Source organism: Phacochoerus africanus, chromosome 6 (genome assembly GCF_016906955.1).
Source record: "Phacochoerus africanus isolate WHEZ1 chromosome 6, ROS_Pafr_v1, whole genome shotgun sequence".
NCBI classification, from domain to species: Eukaryota; Metazoa; Chordata; class Mammalia; order Artiodactyla; family Suidae; genus Phacochoerus; species Phacochoerus africanus.
In genome coordinates this window covers 64,555,735-64,578,371 of record NC_062549.1, presented here as the reverse complement: position 1 = coordinate 64,578,371, position 22,637 = coordinate 64,555,735, and the positions used below count along the sequence as shown (strand labels likewise).

General features: G+C 39.7%; 1 protein-coding gene across 6 annotated transcripts in view; it reads right to left on the bottom strand.

Annotated features, from left to right (window-relative positions):
* Positions 1-2,349: 2,349 nt before the first annotated feature.
* EYA1 (EYA transcriptional coactivator and phosphatase 1) overlaps positions 2,350-22,637 on the bottom strand; it is a 174,190-nt gene continuing 153,902 nt past the window's right edge. For all 6 annotated transcript variants that reach the window (XM_047783769.1, XM_047783772.1, XM_047783770.1 and 3 more), the window contains 5 exons: positions 22,392-22,552; positions 21,346-21,460; positions 21,118-21,239; positions 16,671-16,771; positions 2,350-4,393 (listed from right to left, as the gene is read on the bottom strand). In XM_047783769.1, coding sequence (XP_047639725.1) covers positions 4,313-4,393; positions 16,671-16,771; positions 21,118-21,239; positions 21,346-21,460; positions 22,392-22,552 — 580 coding nt within the window. In that variant the 3' untranslated portion in view covers positions 2,350-4,312. The remainder of the gene's footprint in view (positions 4,394-16,670; positions 16,772-21,117; positions 21,240-21,345; positions 21,461-22,391; positions 22,553-22,637) is intronic.

The window sequence follows — 22,637 nt, the reverse complement described above, 5'->3', positions numbered from 1 at the left end:
GCAATCACACCATATGGAAGTTCTCAGGCTAGGGGTCAAATTGGAGCTGCAGCTACCAGCCTTCACCATAGCCACAGCCACAGAAACATGGGATCTGAGCTGTATCTGTGACCTACACCACAGATCATGGCAATGCCGGATTCTTAACCCACTGAGTGAGGCCAGAGACTGAACCCACGACCTCATGGATACTAGTCAGGCTCAAAGAGCTGGCTCTTCAGTTGAGAAGACAAATGTCTCTGAATAGTGAGCGAGCACAGCAATGGGATGCATTAAATAGTATGCCAAGCAGTGTCCCAAACACTTGACATATATTAACTTACTTTGTCCCCTTAATAAAACGCTCTGAAGTAGATATCATTGTTCCCTTCTTTTTATGGATGAGCAGACTGAGACACAGTTAAACAACTTGACTAGCTAAAACCAGGAAGCTGGGATTCGAACCAAGGAGTCTCCCCACAGAGGCCGGGCTCTTAACCACTAGGTGTACTAACTCATGGTGGTGGAAGACCCCTTGCTCGGGGCGGGGGGGGGGGGGTCCTCACCATTCCCCCATTCAGCCCATTAGCGAGTGCTGCCATTGCTGTCACTAAAAGTAACTCCAGATGTCCATTTCCCTCTCCTAACTGGAATTTGGCTGTTAGACTGCCTTACTAGTCTAATAACTTGTTTCTCCATGTCTCATGCATTTCCATGACTTGTTCTTCACCCAGGAACCAGAGCCATCATTTCAAAGAATGTATCAAATTGGGTCACAAGCCTGTGTAAACCCTTGGGCAGCCATTTAGACTAGCATCCAAATCCCTTACCAAGACTTTCTCAAATCTCCCTTCCTTTCCAGAATCAGCTTTTCTTGGACCCATGAGTCTGATTTTCACTCCTAGAACACAGTAAAAAGAAGAGATCTCCTCTGAGAACCTTTGTCCGTATTCCCGGGGGATCTCCATAGGCTGCCTGCTTCTTGACATTTGAACTTGGTCTCCATTCAAACATCTTGGCTCTGTCTATTCTTTCCAAGGAAAGCCCACTTACCCATATTCCATTTTAATTTTCCATAAAGAATGTTTCTGGCTGACTGTATCTTATTCATTCACACATCTGGTAATTCATTTGTCTGTTCTCTCCATCTTCAGGATCTGGGACCCCCGTCCCCAGCATCCAGGACAATGCCCCTCATGATGGGGAAAAAGTGTGCTTTGATTGAACAGAATAACATGAACTGCCAATAAGACTATGGACGTTGGGTGGGAAAAGTTCAAGAGAAGGAGCTACCACCGTGTGCCATGATGGGAAAGAAGGCTCTGGAGCTGGACAGGGTTTGGCGGATGGGGGGTGGAGGAAGTCATTGACGGCAGTGGGAAAGCACTGAGCAAAGCCCAAAGGACGCTTAGGGGCTCTTTGGTCCATTAAGAACCCAGCTAGTACGTACTGAAGGCTTGTTCATAAGAATAACGAGAGAGAATGTTGGGAAGAAAATAGAGACTGTATGTGGAAACTCTAGAATACCAGGTAGAGAAATAGAGGCTCTAATCTATGGTCCAAGGGGAGCCCTTGAAACATTTTGGCCAGGGAGTTGTCAGGGTAGAAGTAGTGCTTGAGAAAATCCGTCTTGTGAGGGTCTGCTCTCCACTGTGCTTATCTTCCATAGTTTCTTCACCGGAGACTTAAAAGCCCCTCCACCTCCCACCCTGGTCTCTCTTTTCAGACGTTCCCCCAGCTTTTTTCATTATCTAGCATTTGGGCATGCTCCGACACTTCATCACTCAGGCCACTTGGCCGAGGGTGTGCATGGGAAAAATGAACATCCTGGGCCTGAAAAAATGAATCAGACCACTGCATGTTTGGTTCTTACGTGTTTGTATGTACGAATGTTGTGTTTCTAAGATTAAATCCCAGGAGGAAGCAAATCGTGCCATTTTATAGCTCTTCGTCAATGCGATTAACCTGGCCAAATCTGAGAGGTATGGGTTGTGGGCATTCTTATCAATGGAACTGGTTCCTATTGCTGTCCCTTGGGTATTTACAGTGACTAAATCTATGCTCTGGCATCCAAGATACTTGATGCTGAATTCTGTTCTATAACAGATAAATCTGAGTGAGGGTCTAGTTTATACAGTTTGGGAGGAAGTCAAGAGCTTTTCCACCCATCTGCTCTTACGGTGATCAAAGAAACAGCTGTTACCCTTTGAGCTTAGGCCTCTGAAGGGCTGATAAAGCCATTACTACAACTGCTCCATCCAACTTCCTTTCGTTGGCCCATGAGCGTGCTCACGCACCCAAGATCCTGTTATTTCTTGGAATCAAGGGACAAAGAAAATACTGACATTCAAGGCACTTGTACTTCACAAGTCAGTTTTATTAATTTAAACACAAATTTAATGAAGAAAAATTCTGTACACAGTTGTGGACACGACACACCTTTAGACAGTAAGGTCAAGATAAACTTTTGTCTTTTCCACCTGCAGAGTACAAAAACGTAAAATGGAAAGGCTAAAAAAACCTGTCAATTTCTGTTTGCTTCAAACAAAAGAGAAAAAAAAAACTGAATTCAATGATTAAACAATTTGGAGGATTCACAACTGACTAATTCTAGCAGCAACATGAGGCTTCAGAAAAAGAATAGTTCTTTAGCTACTTTGGGTCAAAGCTTGTGTCCCCCCCCCCCAAATAAAATAGTCAAGAAAATTGTTCCAAAAAGTAATTTCATGACAATGGAAGGCTTTAGATGAGAAGAACTAAGTGCCTAGCTAAGCTAACTGATCACTTCTGGAGAAACTTTCTTAGGGTAATATAAAGTGAAGGGTTTTTATTTCCCAGATTTATGCTTGTCTGTGTAATTCATAATGAGGGTGAAAAGTCACATTATCTCCTGGGTGATGCTGATGGGGCCATGTCCACTGGTGACAATGAACTTTCCTGGGAGGGTGGGGTGGGGGAAAGGGGACTGGGAGAAAGGTGTGGATAAAAATAAGAGAACATGAATGTAGGAAGTAATACAGTTTTGCTGATTTCCAGATATGTGGTAACGTCCTTCCTTAAAAAGAAAATGCAGACATTGTCTTCTGAGCATATAAGAACTTGGCTAGTTAAGTGTCCAATTCATGAACCGTTTCATTAATAAAATATATCTATCATCTACATTCTTTGTGGGAAGAAGCACTTGAATAATCACTTTTTTCCAAGTAGTTACATATAATACATTAGTATTGAAAACAAAAAAGTGAGGTTGCAAGAGGACTGTTTTTCCCCCCCAAATTATTTAAGACACTGCTGTGTAATTTTACAGAGGTCCTCCTAACAGCATTAAACAAAAAGGAAAAGGGGGGGATTGGAAAACAAAATCCTATAGACACTTGACATCCATGCTTTTGGTCTTGACAACATTATCTAAAAAAAAAAAAAGAAATCCATTATCTACATATTTATACCCAGTACTTCGATAAGGCACTGCACGTCTTTTGTTACGTACTGCCTCACTCTGCACTATCAAGGCATTGCTACCTTTCAATATCATTTTCCTAAACAATATGTAAAAGAATCATCCATTATTACAAATTTACACCAAAAATTCTTTCTGTACATGATTGTCTCAGTGATGTACATATTATACGCTTAAATTAGACATATTTTAAACTACTTTGCAATGTGCTAAAATTCAAAGTCCTTGCTATGTCGTGAGGCCAAGGCCTTCCATCGCTTCTCTCTCATGCTATTACCTCTTCAGTTATTTGATGTCAAAGTCATCTGTTCGAGTGAACGGCAGGGTCCTTGAAGTATACCTCGATAAAGCTGTTTTATTTTTATTTTTTTAAAAAGTCTGTTCATAAATAAGTAGAGATATAGAGATCACCCTGGGTATGAGACACCAAAAAAGTAAACCTTTTCCAAGAAAACTCCCCCCCACTGGTATTCAGGAAACCCATTTTAGTCTTTGTTGTGCAATCAAGTTTGCTGCATTGGAGAAGCTGTTCATGTCACATTGAAGATGCTAAAAACGTCAGCGTCTGCAGGTCCTTTCTTCACAGGTTTGAACCATGTAGTTCATGTGGCCAAGACACCTCACCACGGTGCTAGAACATTCTCATGGCTTGCTTTCATCGGATTCACAGTACTAGAGTCAACAGCCATTTTGAAGAAAGGGAGGTCGTCCTCCCTGTACCACAAGGGTGGCGGTGCCGACCCACGGCAGGCGGCTGGGCATCGGTAGGTTGAAATGGTCAGTCTGGAGTCCGGTGCCAACGCAGGACTCAAGCCTGCTGGATTTGTTCCTGGTTACGGGGCGGTGGTGTGGCTTCAAAGTGCTCTGTGGCTATTACAGGTACTCCAGTTCCAAGGCATGATGTAGGGCCATGAGGTCCGAGTGACTGGAGACCCTCCAGAAGGGCATGGCGTGCTGCAAGAGGGGCAGACACACGGTGAGGGCAGACAGAGACCGCTCTGGAAATCCTCCGTGCTCCCCCCGACCCCCACCCCCTTTGCAGGATTGTGAAACCTGCCAGTTAAGATCTTAACATCACATCTGTTTAAAACAAAAATTCAAACTTAATCCTCCCCTGAGAATATCAGACTGCTTTTTAAACTGTAATCTGGAGTCTGTTTCTTTTAAGAAGGTGATGGGTATTTCTGAAGCAGATCTGCGCTGGGACTTGAAGGCCGATTTCAGACTTCAAATACAACCCAGTAGCTCTGAACAAAACACTGTCAAACAGTTGCCTTTCAAAATCTGTAGCCAGTGGGTTTTTCATGCCACAAGTTGAAGCAGTTTTCTTTAGTTGGGAGTATTTTACATTTAGCAAAACTCAATTTTGCTTATGTCAGAAGCAACTTTTTTTCATTTATTTCCTTCAGACATTCTTTGCATTGACCTTTAAACAGTTTTACCGTATGGGAAAATTTTAAATGAACATCTAAGGTAGTTTTTTTTTTTTTTTTTGGCCGATCCTGCAGTGTGCAGAAGTTCCTGGGCCAGGGATCAAACCCCCGCCACAGCAGCAACCTGAGCTGCTGCAGTGACAATGCAGGATCCTTAACCTGCTGTGCCACAGGAGAATTCCTCTAAGGTAGTTTTCTATTTTTTGTTTCTTTGGTAGTTGTTTAAAACATAAATCTAAAAATCTAGCTTAAACGATGGGAATGTTTGTGAAACACCTGGATTAACCAGAGATAAGAAAACAGTTCAAAAAGCAAACAAACCGAAAAACCCCCCAAAACAAAACAAAACAAAAAAATCAAAGCTACCTCATTCATGAAGGATGAAAACATGGTTATAAACTTTACTGCTCAAAAGCACTATAGTAAATACTATGCAGCAGCAGAATCTTTTTCTTAGATAAAAGATAATCATCACCTTTCAGAGAACAAAATTCTATTTAGCCCATAGAAAAAAATTTTTAACCCGAAAAATAATGTGAAGGCCTGAGTATAATTTCTGGCTACAGTTCTAAGGAATTTTTTAAAACAATCCATACTATTAGAATATGGAATGAGAGCAAGTAGAACTTGGAACTGGGGAGTTTTTGTGGGAACTATATTTAAGTAACAATAGAAGTTACTAATCATTTTGGTGTAGATCACATCGCTATTATTATTTTGGGGATACAAACTATTGTTATTTATTAACAGTGTATTTGTCTCAAGAAATCTGCTAAAAGCATCTTTACCATAGTCCAATATCATATGTAGACCTTTCTGTTTTTTTTGTTTGTTTGTTTTTTGGTCTTTTTGCTATTTCTTGGGCCGCTCCTGCGGCATATGGAGGTTCCCAGGCTAGGGGTCTAATCGGAGCTGTGGCCGCCAGCCTACGCCAGAGCCACAGCAACGCAGGATCCGAGCCGCGTCTGCAACCTACACCACAGCTCACGGCAACGCCGGATCCTTAACCCACTGAGCAAGGGCAGGGACCGAACCCGCAACCTCATGGTTCCTAGTCGGATTCGTTAACCACTGCACCACGACGGGAACTCCTGTAGACCTTTCTGGATTCTACACTATTTTGGAGTAGTTCTTCATTATTTAATCCTCCAATAACAGTCCAGAACCAAGTACTAGAGAACTTTTTTTGCATTTTTAGGATGTTCCACTTGACAACTTTAGATCACAAACATAGACTGTACTGTTTTTCATTCATTCATTAATGATATTTTGCATTTACAGGCTTAGTGCAGAAGACATCTTTGGCTACCCTCTCACTCAAAAATCATGAGTGTTCACCCAGAAGGCATACGGGGGTAATAACTTCCTTTACCTGGGGATATGCTTGATAAGAGGAGGTGACAACTGAGTAGTGGTAAAAGGGTGATCACTCAGAAGAGCACTGTAATGACTGTGTGTGTGTAAATGGGGGCTGGGGCAGAGGATATAGCAGGAATTCCCTATTAGAATCCTGGATGTGTGAGAGAAAGACATGGCTGTGACCTGATTGGCTGTGGGAGCCGAATGGTATAGTGCCTGGTGCCTGTTAAAGAGTTTATTAATAATAGTGTTAGTAAATGTCAATCATTTTTTTTTAATGGCACCCCATGGCATGTAGAAGTTCCTAGGCCAAGGTTTGAACCTATGCTGCAGCAATCCTGGATCCTTTAACCCACTATGCCAGGCCACAGCAGGAACTCTGACATTTACTATTGAGAAATTATAAGAAGACTGAGTCTAAGGGAGAGGGTAGGGGACTAAAGCATGGGTTAACAAACAATTACAACTAATACTGCAAAAATAATATTTCCTGCTAACTAGGCACATATTGATGTGAGGATTTTATAGATCTATAAGAGCTTCCCAGGCTGAGTGGGTACAAAGGAAAGAGGTTTTTTTCTGCATCTATGTTTAGCCTAGAACAAGTATTTCTTAAATGAATTCAGAGAGAGATGGCATAAAAAAAAGAGGAGAAGAAAAAGCAAATTCTACACTGAGGAGACCTGGATTATACTCTCAATTCTGACATCAGCAACATCACTTGGAATCATGATAAATCTCCCTGGAGCCCTAGTTTGTTTATTTGCAAAGTAAGGGTTTAGGGGAAATGACTCAGGGTTGCTTCTAGTTTTAATAAAGTCTATAACTTTTTCATTAAAATATTTTATTACTTGTAGAGCAGTGTAGCTATAGTAGATTTATAAAGTAATATACATATATAACACATGCTTCTACTGCCAAGAATTGGCAGTCAAGATATATCTGCTGAATCTATTTCATTACATAAGGCAGTGTGGGATTAAGAATCAAAATGATGTAGCCAGAGTAATCACGCAAGAAAAATAAATCAAAGCATCAGAATTGGAAAGGAAGTAAAACTATTTGCAGATGACATGATTTTATATATATATAAATATATATATATAAAATCCTAATGATTTTATATATATATATATATATATATATAAAATCCTAATGACCAACAAAAGCCTGTTATATCTAATCAATGAAATCAGTAAAGTTTACAGGATACAAAATTAACACACAAAAATGAGCAGCATTTCTAAGAACAAATTATCTGATGAAGAAATAAAGTGAACTCATTTATACTGAAAACTGTAAGACATGGATGAAAGAACTTGAAGACACAAATAATAAATGGAAAGGTGTCTCATGTTCATGGATTAGAAGATTTAGTATTGTTAAAATATCCATATTACCCAAAGCCATCTATAGATTCGTTGCAATCTCTAGCAAGATTCCATGGTGTTTTGTTTTTTTTAACAGAAGTAGAAACAAATTCTAAAATGTATATGGAATTACAGAAGACCCCAAATTAATTCTCAAAAAGAACAAAGTGGGAGGCATCACACTTTCTGATTTAAAGCTATATTATAAAGCTGTGGTAATCAAAACAGTATAGTACTGGCATAAAAACAGACATGGAAAAATGGACCAGAATCAAAAGCTCATAGATAAGCCCATGTATATATGCTAAATTAATATTTTAAAAGGGAGCCAAGAAAAATCACTGGAGAAAAGACAGTCTCTCCAATAAATAGTGCTGGGAAAATACTGGGTATTCACATGTAAAAGAATGAACCAATTAACTCAAAAAGGACAAAAGACTTAAATGTAAGACCAGAAGCCATAAAATGCCTATTAAAAAAACACAGGAAAAAAGATCCTTGACATCAGCTTTGGCAATGATTTTTTGGATATGACCCCTAAGATAAAAAATAAACATGTGGAGTACATCAAGCTAAAAAGCTTCCGCATAGCAAAATAAATGACAAAGTGAAAAGACAACCAATGGAATGAGGAAAAAATATTTGTAAACCATGTATCTGATAAGGGGTTAATATTATAGAACTCAATAGCAAAACAATCTAGTTTAAAAATGGGCACAGGACCTGAATTAGACATTTTCTTAAAGAAGATGTACAGATGGCCAACATGTACACGAAGAGGTAGGTGTTCAACCTCACTAATAGGGGAATGCAAGTCAAAACCACAAGACATCACCTTACATCTCAGAATGGCCTTCATTGAAAGGACAAGAGATAATAAATACTGATGAGGATGTTGGGAAAAGGGAATCTTATACCTGGTTGGTCAGAATGTAAATTGGTACAACTGCTAAGGAGAACAGCATGGCGGTTCTTCAAAAGATTAAAATAGAACTCCTTTATGATCTGTCAATCCCACTTTTGGGTATACACCCAAAGGAAATGAAAACACCATGTGTCAAAGAGATAGCTGCACCCCCACAGTCACGGCAGCACTATTTGCACTAGCCAAGACATGGAAACAACCTAAGTGTCCAACAGATGAATAGATAAGACAGTGTGGTGTCTCACACACTCATAATGGGATATCCAGCCATATAAAAGAAGGGAATCTTACCATTTGGAACTTGAAGGCATTATATTAAGTGAAATAAGTCAAAGACAAATACTACATAATCTCATAGAATTATGAGATTATGATAATCATAGAAAAGGAGATCAGATTTGTGGTTACTAGAGGCAGGTATGGGGGGAGGAGGAATTGGATGAAGGTAGTCAAAATATACAAACTTCCAGTTATAAGATAAATTAATAGCTGGGGCTGAAACATACAACATGATGGCTAGAGCTAAGACTACTAGATGGTATATTTCAAAGTTGAGAGTAGATCCTAAGAGGTCTCATCATAAAAATTCTTTTTTATCTCTAGGAGATGATGGATGGCAACTCAATTTACTGTGGTAATCATTTCACTATATATATATGTGTATATATATATGTATATATATGTATGTACATATGTGTGTATATATATGTATATATATACACACACACATATATACACATATATAAAATCTAAGAAAAGGCATTAGGCTGTACGTCTTAAATTTATACAGTGCTGAATGTATATATATGTATGTATATATATGTATATACACATATATAAAATCTAAGAAAAGGCATTAGGCTGTACATCTTAAATTTATACAGTGCTGAATGTATATATATGTATGTATATATATGTATATACACATATATAAAATCTAAGAAAAGGCATTAGGCTGTACATCTTAAATTTATACAGTGCTGGAGTTCCTATTGTGGCTCAGTGGTTAATGAATCTGACTAGTATCCATGAGGTTGCAGGTTTGATCCCTGGCCTCGCTCTGGGTTGGGGATTCCATATTGCTGTAAGCTGTGGTGTAGGTTGCACACTCGGCTCGGATCCTGCATTGCTGTGGCTGGGGTGTACGCCAGCAGCCACAGCTATGATTCAGCTCCTAGCCTGGGAACCTCCATATGCCACAGGTGCGGCCCTGTAAAGAAAAAAAAAAAAAAAAGGCAGTAAATTTATACAGTGCTGAATGTCAATTTATATCTCAATACAACAAAGAGTCAGAATGATAAATTCAGAATAAAGCTCAGTTGTAAGCTGGAGAGGGTAAGTTGGGCCTGCGTTGAATTTCAAGAATGAGCATATTTGGGGAGGTAGATGGAGAAGGATGGGATGCCCAGCCAGGAGATGGTGTGTGACAGGGGTGAGATGCACAGAGTAGTGTGGAGGTGATGGGGCTGCGAGGGTGTGTTCATGACAAACACTAGTAAGAAGGGAGTTTTTTTTTTTTTTTCAGGGAGAAGTATGTTAAAACAGTTTAGTGAGGCACTAAAGGAAGGATGGATTGGGGGGTGTGGTTGGATGGTAGAAGAAAACTAGGCAAAGGAAGTGTAAATGGAGTGGGTACAAGGATATAAAGAGAGAAGACATGCTATTTGGTGATCGGTTGGAAGTAGAGAACACCAAAGCCAATCTTGAGTGGGTGAACTGGCTGGAGATGGTAGAATTCACCTGCTGACAGTCACATGGATGGCGCAGGACACGTAAAGGAGGCTGTCCTTCAGGTAATAAGAGCCACGGGACTAAAAACAGAGCTAATCCACAATTTTTTTTTTCCTCTTGTCTTTTTAGGGCCACACTTGTGGCATATAGAAGTTCCCAGGCTAGGGTTCAAATCGGTACTGTAGCTGCCAGCCTGCACCACAGTCACAGCAATGCAGGATCTGAGCCAAGTCTTTGACCTATCCCACAGCTCATGGCAAAGCCGGATCCTTAACCCAGTGAGCGAGGTCAGGGATCGAACCCACATCCACATGGATAGGAGTTGGATTTGTTACCACCGAGCCATGACAAGAACTCCCTAACGCACAAATCTTCGTAACGATCCACTGAAACTGATGTGGATATGATTAGTTTATCAAGATCAGGCATATATTGAAAGAAACGGGTGCCAAGACCTAAATCTTGGGAATGTTTTGGGGTCATTAGAACCACAATATTCCCTGACTGATGGGAAAATGATGACATTCTTTCTGCTCCTCTTGCCCATAGGAGTAGCCTTCCAGATCTCTTGCCTCCTACCCCTCTTGTCCAGTCTTTTACATTTATCCCTTCTGATTATACATAAATCAATAATAGCAATAGCTGGATGCATGGACACGTGCATGTAATCTGAAGTTTGCTGGATTATTAAAACTAGATGAAGAAAATGTTTCAAAAACATAAACACACATAACCTTTGCCCCAGGTACTGCACTTCTAGGAATTTATCCCAGAGTTATACTTGCCCATGCATGAACCACATCAAGACCCCTCACTGCAGAACACTTTGTAATAGTAAATACTGGAACCCACCTAAATGTTAAGCCCCAGGGGACTTATTAAATTACAGCACATCGACGTAATGGAATACCTACGCGGCCACTTGTAAGAATCAGAGATACAGAGCCCCATGTACTGATATGAAATAACTAGCAGGATATAACATAAGTGAAAAAAAGTATATAATTACCATTCGTATAAAAAATAAAGACCATATCTGTGCTTTCCTATTTATATTTTATCTCTAGAAAACATGCATATGGCGGTACAAATACTTCCTAAATTGTAAATAAGGAGATTTTTCTGAGAACTCATGAAACGTATTGCACAGCTCTGCTCTTTGATTATTTGTATATCTGCTTTCCCTCTGGACAGAAGTGAGCTCTTTAAGAATAAAGATGGAATCCAATTTAAGACCTGGCATATAGTATGTGCTCATGAAGTTAAATGAATGTACTGGCTTTAGGGATAATAAAATTCTGTACTCCGTGTTAGTCATCCCCATGTCTTACTCAAATACAACTAAAAGCAAAAACTTGCATTACAACTGTTGTCCTTTTTTAAACAAAAGCAGCTCTTATTTTCCTCCAGAATAAACTCAGAATCAAACATCATTAAGCAGATTCTAAGCTTCATCTTGGTTTTCTGCACGTTTTAGAACGCACATTGGAAGTGAACATTTTTTTGATGAAGACTTGGTCATTTTCCAGAATAATGGATGCTTGCCATCGCCCCCTCCCCTCCATGTAATTCACAAGAAATTAATTTTAAGTAGTTCTCTGAAAAGTAAATAGAGCCAGGTTAGTTAGAGAGTTATAAAACAAGGCCATTTTAACTCTAGAAACGAATGCTGCCGTACTACTTACATTTTGATTTTTTTACATCATGTAGGCCTGGTTATTTTCACTTGAGGAATGTTGTATTAGGGAAACAAAGAATTGTATTAGGGAAACAAAGAATTTTATGGTAAGAAAAGAAAGCCTGGCAGATTTGGATGACAAAAGCCATACCTCAAAGATAGCCACAGGCAGATGGTTTCTCTGTGCCATCTTTCTAGGAACAACAGGGTGCTCGGAGAAAACTCTTACAAGAGATCTTTTTAGAATGTTGTTAAAAAAAAAAAAAAGCAAAGGTATTCTTAACGTTTTTCTCTTTGAAGCAGTGCTTTTTAATGTTATGAGTTAACAGAATGAGATAAAATTACTGCTGAAACTCCTAGGACTGTATTGGTAAAGAGAACAGGGCTGACAGCACAGACTTCAATGGACCATACAACACAGGTTAACTGGCAGAATACTTACTAGTTTTCATTTCTGGGCTTAAAAAATGACACTACTTTGAGCAAAGGAACATTACTTAGGGAGATGAAAGACATCTCTGTAGAAGAGAGAGGAGAATGCTATACTAGATTTTTAAAAGAACGTAGGAAGCAGACAAACTAAATGGTTAAAATTAACTTAGATGCAAAACGTTTTTGATTTTGCCAGACATTCTGGTGCTCCAACTTGGAGAACTTCACCGGTGCACAGTTAGTCTTAGTAATCTGAAATGCTTGTGAACTAAACGATATACTAGAATTAATGATTTTCAAAATTTTAATCATGAATATAAAATTAGGAGAAAGAAGACACTGAATGTAGTTATATCTGCCTCCCCAAAGGAAAGAAATATTGTACACGTTATTCTAACATAGAAATCTCAAATTCTTTTGCAAATCAAATCATGTTTAAGATATGTAAGCTAAAGTTTATAATTGGAAGGAACTTTGTGCTAAATCTCACGGATATAATCAGCTTCAAATCCTAGAAGGCCACCTTCTAGCTGTGTGATCTTGGCCAAAATATTCACCTCCCTGTGCCTCAGTTTTCTTATCTATAAAATGGTTCTGAAGACCCCTTCCTCAGAAAACTGTTGTGAGGATGTAATGAGATAATGGATAGGACGTGCTTTCTAAAGTGATTCTGGGACATAATAGGGGCTTTATAGTTGATAGTAATTCTTGTTATTTACCACCATGATTATGAATCCTATGGCACGGATAACCATCCTATTTCTTTTTTTTTTGTCTTTTGTCCTTTTAGGGCCACACCTGCAGCATATGGAGGTTCCCAGGCCAGGGGTCTAATGGGAGCTGTTGCTGTCAAGCCTACACCAGAGCCACAGCAATGCCAGATCTGAGCCGTGTCTGCAACCTACACCACAGCTCATGGCAACGCCAGATCCTTAACCCACTGAGTGAGGCCAGGGATCAAACCTGCAACCTCATGGTTCCTAATCAGATTTCGTTTCCGCTGCACCACGATGGGAACTCCCCATCCTATTTCTTTAGCTTGAATTTTCATATAGCATTTTTTAAATGGGCTATTGCTAAACTGTAGTCTTCCCCTAAATTAAATATTTCCCGTTAGTTAAATATGGATATTCTCTATTTCTGTGCAGAACCCCACACATGAAAGATCTCATTATTTATTGTGAACTATTAGGTCCTTGTCTCTTAACTCATGCACTAAGTACTGCTGTTTAAGTGCCAGTTAACCTAGAGAGGCTGGACAGGACATAAGAAAGGCTGTTGCTTTGTATGATAGATGGATAACATCCGTTATGCGCAGTTATTAGGAAACTGAATCTTCTGAAAAATCTGTACACTTTGCAGATACACATAAATATCCTACAACTCCGGGGTACAGATGCATTAGGGTCCCACACTTTAGCTCTCAACGTGCAAAAAGTATGCGACAGAACGTACTGACTTATCACATACACTTATGCCAAGAAATCAAAGTTGAAGCTACAAGTTCTCAATCACAGTCAAAAACTTCAGAGGATTTTTTTTTTTTTTTTGTAGGCAGGTGCCTGTTTCTTTTTGGTATAGGTGCGTGCATTTGTCCTGAATAAAAGGAATAACATATCCAAAGATAAACAGCAGAGACAATTTTAACCATTCTTCAAAGAGAGCCAATTCCAACATCAAACCAAGACTTGTTTTACTTTTTCCATGCTGTGTTCACCCCTGCAAACATCCAAGAAACATACTTCTCAGAAAAGCTTAGCAAGAGACCACTCACAGAAATCCTGATGGGGGCCAAGATATCTTATTTGTGTTCCTTGCATTTTAAATCGTCACTTTCATAAACATTCTTCTGTCTACCACAAGCTAGAAAGCCACATTTTGGCAACCTCCCCTTGAAATTAAAATTTTTTTGGTGAATGCTAGATGGAGAAGGACCAGCCTGGAGAGCAGATTCACACCTTGGCCCGGGGCCATCCTGGCATGAAATGCTGCTCTTCAATTCTCCAGTGCTCAGAGGTGCAAATCTATTGCATGTTCCCCTAGCCACTAGGAGGTCCTGTCTAGAAATGGCATGGGGATGAGAGGCTTTCTCAGGAAAGAGACTCGAGACTGGATTTGCACCAAATATTCTCTTTAACTCTCCAGGGTTGAGTTGTGGGTACTCTATTTAGTTTGGGAAAGATTTCTTTTTATGAAGACAGCCCAAAGGGCTAACAGATGTACCTAGTGACAATGGGGGCTGGCCATTGCTGAAGCTGGAGTACAGAGTTGGTGCTCAGATGGCAAATCCTGCTTTAACATCAGGCTTTACAAAAGAGTGTGGGAGTTTCCACCAGCACTGATCACACTTGGGGAGACTACTCCTGGGCACACTGTGTATTTATGGCTCTAAGTGAAATGATTCTTTACAGAGTGAAGGTCAGCTTCTATGCTTTTACTGGCATTCAGAGGCACTGAAGGTGAATTAAGTATTCTTTAAATTCTACCAGGAGGCTGGCCACGTGGCATGCTTAATATTGCATCTGTGCACTAGTGCCATTTCTGGTATATACTGGAATATTCCAGAAGAGCTTGCCTCCTTTATGGAAATATACAGTGTTTTCTATGACGGAGTGTATGAGGAAGAGAGAAAAAATATCCTATTGGCTAATCTCAAAATATTTATTGCTCTTCAATTTAAGATATATTTAGAGCAGAACTGTGCCAAGATCTAGAGATTTGTAAAAAGAAAACAAAACAAAACTGAAGACAATCTCCAACAACAATCAAGCAAACAAGACCCCTTCCTCTTAGGAGCACACACTGTACTGCTGAAATAGCCACATATGCAAATAATTAATAATAATGGCTGCCATTTGTTGCAAGCTCCATCAAGCTGTATTCTGTATCTTAACTAAATCTAATCCTTTAACTAGCCCAGTGAACTAGTTGCTGCTGTTATCCCTGTGCATAGATAAGGAAAGAGAAGGGTCAAGTGACTGGTTCAAAGTCACAGAACTGGTAAAGAGTTGAGCTGTAATTCAAACCCAGGCTGTCTGGCTCAAGAATCCAAGCTATTTACTAACAGCTTCTCCAAATAAAGTAAAGTGGGGCTCCTATAACCGAGCTCTTTACAAACAAGGGAAACAGGGAAGGTGAAACATAAAACTGGATTCTGAAAAATGAGTATGACAATGGCAGCAGGGCCTTGGAGACAGGAGCGTTCCTCGCAGAGGCAAGAGCAGGGAGGAGGTGCTGGGCGTGGCCAAAGGCAGGTGAGCAGGCCCATCTGACCACCAGGTAAGATGCAGCAGCAGAGGAGATGGAGGGCTAGGTGGTTACCAGACTGTGAAGGCCCTGAGTGCAGGCTAAGGAATGTGGTCCCTTCCTCCTTCCCTTTTAAAAAAATGCAGGGAAGGACATTAATGAGAAAGCCTTTGCTAAGGGAAATGACAGAATTACACTTGCAGGGATGCAGAAAAAGAAAAGGAAGTATGATGGACAAACTGGGAGTTGAGGGACCTATAGGTGTGTTGCTTGCTTGCTTCTTTCTGAGCGTCCCAAGAGAGGTAAGGCAATGAGCTCATGATCTAAAGAAGGCACCATACTCTAGGGCAGAAGATAGCTTTGCAAGCCAGCTCTGATCTGTGGGTGGTCTTGTCTTTTTTCTTTTCATGGCCACACCCACAACATATGGACATTCCTGGGCTAGAGGTTGAATCTGAGCTGCACCTGCCAGCCTATACCACAGGCTTGGCAAGATCTTATCTGAACCGCATCTGCCACCTATACCACAACTTGCAGCAATGCAGGATCCTTAACCCAGTGAGCGAGGCCAAAGGCTGAACCTGCATCCTCACAGATACTACATTGGGTTCATAACCTGCCGAGGCACAATGGGAACTCTCATTGGTGGTCTGTCTAAGGTGATGTTTAGAAGGTTCTAAGGCTGCATCCAGGCTCAGGTGAGAAGGGTGTAATCCCCTGGTGATGTCTGCCAGAGGTGCAGAGAGGGGCATGCTGGCACAAGCAGGCATGCGTGCTGTCTCTGTTCTGGATGACAGCTACAGAGCCAAGCCTCCTCTTCTGGTCCCCAAGTCTACGTTCTGTGAAGCTCAACCAACAAAGACCCCTGAGCCTGTGTCCATCATGCTTTAAGAAGGTTGATTTAATTCTACTCTGCCCTTTGCCAGCACTTACGGTTCTGAACACCTTCACAATCTGTCTCAAGAGTAATGGCATGTGCCTAAACGATCCAGTTCTGAGAACTCTTGAGGACAAGACAAATGAAATGGCACAAGACCCACTGACGAGGACCACTCACCTTCTTTGCTCCTTGCTCCTCTTCCACACCATCTCCTATGACAACATACACCACTTTTCTCCCAAACCTTTGAATTATCCTTTCAAAACAGCTTTCCTTTCCTGGTGAACAAAAGTAAATCATAAAAAAATGTAAAGTTGAGGTATGTCAGCACTCGAGGGCTTGAATGTTTTATGTAAAATGCTTTCCTCATGCTTCCGATTTCAACTCTTTGTGCAACCTGGGAAAAAAGTGCTTTTCAATGCCGTCTGGGAAGTACATAGAACCACCAGATACAGCAAAGATGGGAAATGAATTACCTGTATGGTGTCCTATGGACAATTTTAGTATTTTTTTTTTCCATAAGACTCATTTATAACAAAGTAGGATCTAGTCAATCTCAGTCCAGCATTTGGTGGAAAAAGAACTGTTTGCAGTAGTACGTTTCTCCCAACAAGCTGAAACTAAACAAAAGCATGCCATTCTGGCAACATATTTGAACTTAAAAAAATGTTTCATGATCTACTGAACCCTGAAAACAATATTTGATAGAAAGGCTATTGAGAAGGATGAAAAAAAAAAAAAAAGCCCTGAAGGGTTGGTTTTGTTACACCAAGAGAAAGCACATACTGGACTTAGTTGGTATTTTCGTTTTCAGGTAGGGATGCTATCTGAATTCAGACCTAATGTGTTTGCATGAAATATTCTTGGAGAACTGTCTTGGAAATAAATGTTGGGTAATTTGGGGCCCTACACAAGAGAGCATGTCTGCCTCATTCAGGCATCTAATGTTCAATAAAACACTTTCCTGGAGGAAAAGAGGAATAAAGGTAACCATAGTTTTAGCTACCTATTACCATTCCCTTTTCAAGACTTAGTTTGGGTCCCTGCAGGAGCTAAGCTATCAGTACATCCTTGCAGTTAACGCAACTATTGTTATTTCTTCACACAGGAACTCGGGTTCCAAGTCTGGGGCTACCAATAGGGTCATTTTAATGGGCAGTGGGACAGTTTATAGTTTTCAAAAGTGAATGGCTGAGTGGGGGTCCTGCACCTCTTTCAAATAAGGATCAGATATACATACGAACAAACTGCTTGTTTGCCTAAACAAATGTCTGCTTTATATTTGTATTTTGCACTAACCCCCCTCATTTGCATCTGACAGAATGAAATAGGGCCAACCTTATTCAAAGGATGTAATTTCAATGCTTCTTTAGTTCCCCACTAACCTATGAAATATTAAATCACTTTAAGAAACAGGATAGTTTGCTCTGCAAAAAATATACAACCAAACATTGCGATGTCATGAAACTCTCTTGCCCCTCGCATAGAGGGAATTGTTGGTGTGTTTTTGTAAAGTTTCCTTTTCATGGAAAAAAGAAGGTAAACTCAATGTTATTTAAAAGTAAAAGCTGTGATTTTGATAATATTAACTCTTCCAATCCAAGAGCATGGTATGTCTTTCCATCTATTTGTGTCATCTTTGATTTCTTTCATCAGTGTCTTATAGTTTTCAGAGTACGGGTCTTTTGTCTCTTTAGGTAGGTTTACTCCTAGGTATTTTATTCTTTTGGATGTGATGGTAAATGGGATTGCTTCCCTAATTTCTCTTTCTCATCTTTCATTGTTAGTATGTAGAAATGCCATCAATTTCTGTGTATTCATTTTGTATCCTGTGACTTTGCCAAATTCATTGATGAGCTCTAACAGTTTTCTGGTAGAGTCTTTAGGATTCTCTAGGTGATGGCCAAAAAAAAAAAAAAAAATTTTCTCACCTAAATTCTACCTCCTATAGGATTCCTTGCGAATTTGGGGTCATGTTCTCATTTTCCACAATAAGGATTACCAAACTGAAGCTGACTTTTAGAAGTTAGTTGGAAGTCTTGCATGAAATTTTCAGTTTTGATGAATCTGTTTTGTCTGAAAGAGTATCACAGCTCTGCTGAATCAGGGCCAGTCATTTCCTCCTCTGACTTTGCCATTTTGTCTATAGGAAAAATTCCCGGGTTTTCTGCGTCGATTCCCAAATTATATCTCATTTCATGGCAAAATTAACAATAACTTATAGGAGTTTCAATCCCTACTTTTGTTACTAAAAATATCAGAGAAAAGTAACTCCACCACTGGTTCTGAGATTATTTCTACCACTGCACAGTTTTTAAATCTACTTTTTATTCTATACTGAAAAAATTAAAATCCAGTATTGCAAACAAAATGCTCATTATAGTACTTTCTTGATTGCTACTGTAATTTCCTGTTATCCTCACCTTTTCAAATGATTGGAGATTCAAGTTCAATGTGCATGACCTGTAATATACTACTTGTTCTTTCCTTCTGGGAAGTTAAGAACTATCCCTTGTGTAGTATATGCTTATATGGAGTATGTTCCCTTTTTCACTTGCTGATAAACCTTTACCTTGGATCCCTGTTTACAAAACACCATATGACTCCTTTTATGGGTATGGATAGAATGAAGACCTGGAGTGAATGGAAACTGACTGCTATTTTTATATGAGAACATATAACAATTCTAGTTCTATTCGGCTACTAGGAATTCTATTTGATAAACTTTTGTTTTATAAGTATTTTCCAGTTTGCTGTTCTTGGCCCTTTTCAGGAGGCATTAGTCATTCTCAAACTCCAACTATTCCGAACTCAACAGGGCTATCTGAATATCCCATAGGTTCTTCAAACTCTTATTTTTGCCATCAAACCTGATTTCCCCATCAGCTGATAGTGTCACTTCAGACCCAGTTGTCCAAAAGAAACCTCTGTGTCAGCCTTCTTCTGAATTAACAACCATTAATCCACCCATTTCAGTCAACATTTATTGAGTACCTACTATGTGATGGGCCCTGTAGCTACAACAATGAATGAGACAGCCAGACTCAACCATCAAGGAGACTGCGAACCAATAACTAATAAGTCATTTGTTGGTGATAATTTAGTACATTCTTTGAAGGAGAAGTAGAAGCCAGATAGAGAGTGATTTTGTTTGCCCCTTTTTCTTTAGCCACAAGTAACCTTCTTCTCACCTACCTACATAACATTCATCTCATTAGGACAATATACAAGGCCACTTATGACTAGACCCAAGTCTACCTTTCCAGTATCAACGTCCCATGAGCATTGCATCTTAGTCACTCAGGATGACTCACAAGGCCCTCAGTAGGGAACACACTTTAATTTCTCTGTCACTTTGCCCTCGCAAGCCCATCTGCCTAATAAACTCTTATTTACTCTTCCATACCCAGCTTAAATGTCATGTCTTCCCTTTAGCTTTCACTGACACTTGCCCTCTGCCTCCCTCTGGGTGGGAGTGAATGCTCCCTCACTGAAATGCACATTTGAGCACTTAGTGGAAGGACCTCTTAGCATGTGGAAAGGTGTCAGATGGACCTTGGTCTCAGAGAGATTTACTTTGACCCTCTACTAACTGTAAACTTGAACAGTTTACTTAAGTCTCTGAGCTTTAGTTTCCTCAGTTGTAAAATGGAAAGGCTGTGAAGATTGACTTTAATATGTAAAATGTTTAGTACTGTTCTGGGCATCTAGTAGATATCAATAAATGCTCATTTACATACTACTTTATCACATATAGTTATTTTCATGTCTGCTTCCCCGCTAGACAGTGAATTCCCTAAGAACAAGAGCCATGTCTTCTTTTTATCCCTACTTTTGTTCTATTTTGTTTTATATTTTAACTAAATTTCACATTAATCTTCTTTCACCTCCTTTCAAGAATTTAATTTTTTTTGATCTCCATAACAAAAGTGGGAACTCTGTTGTTTATACATGTTAAATTAAAGCAAAAAAAAAAAAATAGCTCCAGTAATAATAATTCATTATTAGGGTTGTTTCATTTAAGTTATTAATTTCCTCTCCACTTTGTATATCTCTATATAGATTCTTGTTTCTGCTTATAAGATATTTTTGCTGATGTTGCCTAAAAAAATACAAATTAGATTATCTAGAAGTCATGATAAGTTGACTACAGCGAGGTTTAATGCATAGGTTTTTTTTTTTTTGTCTTTTTTAGGGCTGCACCCATGGTGCATGAAGTTCCCAGGCTAGAGGTTGAATTGGAGCTATAGCCACTGGCCTATACCAGAGTGACAGCAATACTGGATCCTTAACCCACTGAGCAAGGCCAGGAATCAAACCTGTGTCCTCATGGATACTAGTCAGATTCATTTCCATTGAGCCATGATGGGAGCTCCTAATGCATAGGTTTTAATGTTAGCAAGTAAAGTAAAATTTTCTGAGTTTGACTGCATGGATTATGCTTTATATTCCTCTTGATGTCTAAAGCCAACTTTGAAAAAAATTTGGCTAAATCATTCTAGTTTTCTAACATTTAGCATTTTGGGGAAAAAAAAAGTCCTATTTATTGCCTTTCATTTTTACTAGCCTGAAAGCAAAGGGTTGATTGTTCAATAAATAAATGAATTAAAAAGAAGCAGCTCACCTATTTTAGTTGCACTGTAAATATTTTCTATTGGAAATACAATTCCTAATCCATAAAGCAGGACTTTTGCCAATGCTGGGATCAGCTGAGTAGTTGTTACTAAAATATTAACACAGTTTGTCCTATGAGAAAAGAAAAGGAAAAAAAATTGAAAAAGAAATCTCCAAAATGAACAGGCAAAATGCATTTTCAGCAGAGGTGCTACAAAGTGACTTGGTGAGAACTTACCGGGAGTGGATGAGCGTGAGTGCTTTCAGGGCCAGTGTCAACCACGAGTCGGTGAGGGCTTCAATCTCAGCCCTCAGCTGCAACCAGGCTTCCCTCTTGGCCGGACCAAGCAGCCCTGTGGATTTGAAAGCACATGAACTACTTCCTTAGTAATGTGTCTCTTCAACTTTATAAATAGTAAACATTTAAAACTACTCCAACACCACCCTCAAGCTTTCTAGTATACTAAGTAATTTTCACATGTTTTCATTCGAGAACTGTTTAGTACTGTAAGGAACACCTACTGGTTTTGCATTCCTAGCATCCCTTCTAGTTACAGAATTCATCTCTCCATTTTGGGGAGCCTACTTGTTCCCATTCCTCCAACTATGTAGTCTAGGCAGAGCTGATCCTACTTTCTCTTCTGGCTCCCAAAGTCGGTGTCTGACCTTGGTCTGACCAGTTCTGCATTGGAACCCTGGCTGAATCTACTTGGGAAAGATATTTTTCTATCCCATGGAGATGCAAGACTGGTAGATTACAAGCCTGGATCTAATGGTGGTCACCTCTGCCACCTTTTGGGAGGAAATGACCTCAAATAACTCCTACCAAAAGGGAAGCACAGGCCAGAGATTACTGATGGCATTATCCGAGCATCTGGATTTAGCTCTGCCAGAAATCAATACCACCCCTAAATGTTTCATTAAATCAATGTATTCCTTTCCATGCTAAAGCCATTTTGAACCATAATCCAAAGATCCAAACTCATTCAAGCATCTTCTCAGTCGAAGAAGCCTTACAGTTCATCTCAAGTCCTTTATTTAGGCAAGAGGTCAAGAAACTTACTCCAGGTCATACCACAACTTAGCAATGGAGCCAGGACTAGACTAGGTGGACCAGGGCAACTGGCTCTAGCCTAATATTTCTGGCACTCAATCACAGATTAGATGAAACCTCTCAAAAATGCTACTGTGTCCAAAAATGTAGGATGTAAAAGTATGTGGTACTTTAAGCATGTCGGGACTGTTCTTAACTAACCCTGTGAGATACTGTTGATAGTTACTTGCCTCCAACATTATTTTTGTAGGTATTGTAGATCTCTTTTACTCGTCTGTAGCGGAAGGCCAACTTTCTCATCCAGTCTACACCGCCCCGCACACCAGTTGCCAAGCATAAATTAGCGCTGGTTGCTGCAGCAGGAAAGCCATCTGTTCCAAAGTTATATGTGCTATTTAGATGCAAGAGAAGTCCAAAGTTAACCAAAGAGAAAGTTCATCTTAAGGAGCTCAGCAATTAAACTAAAACATGGAGCC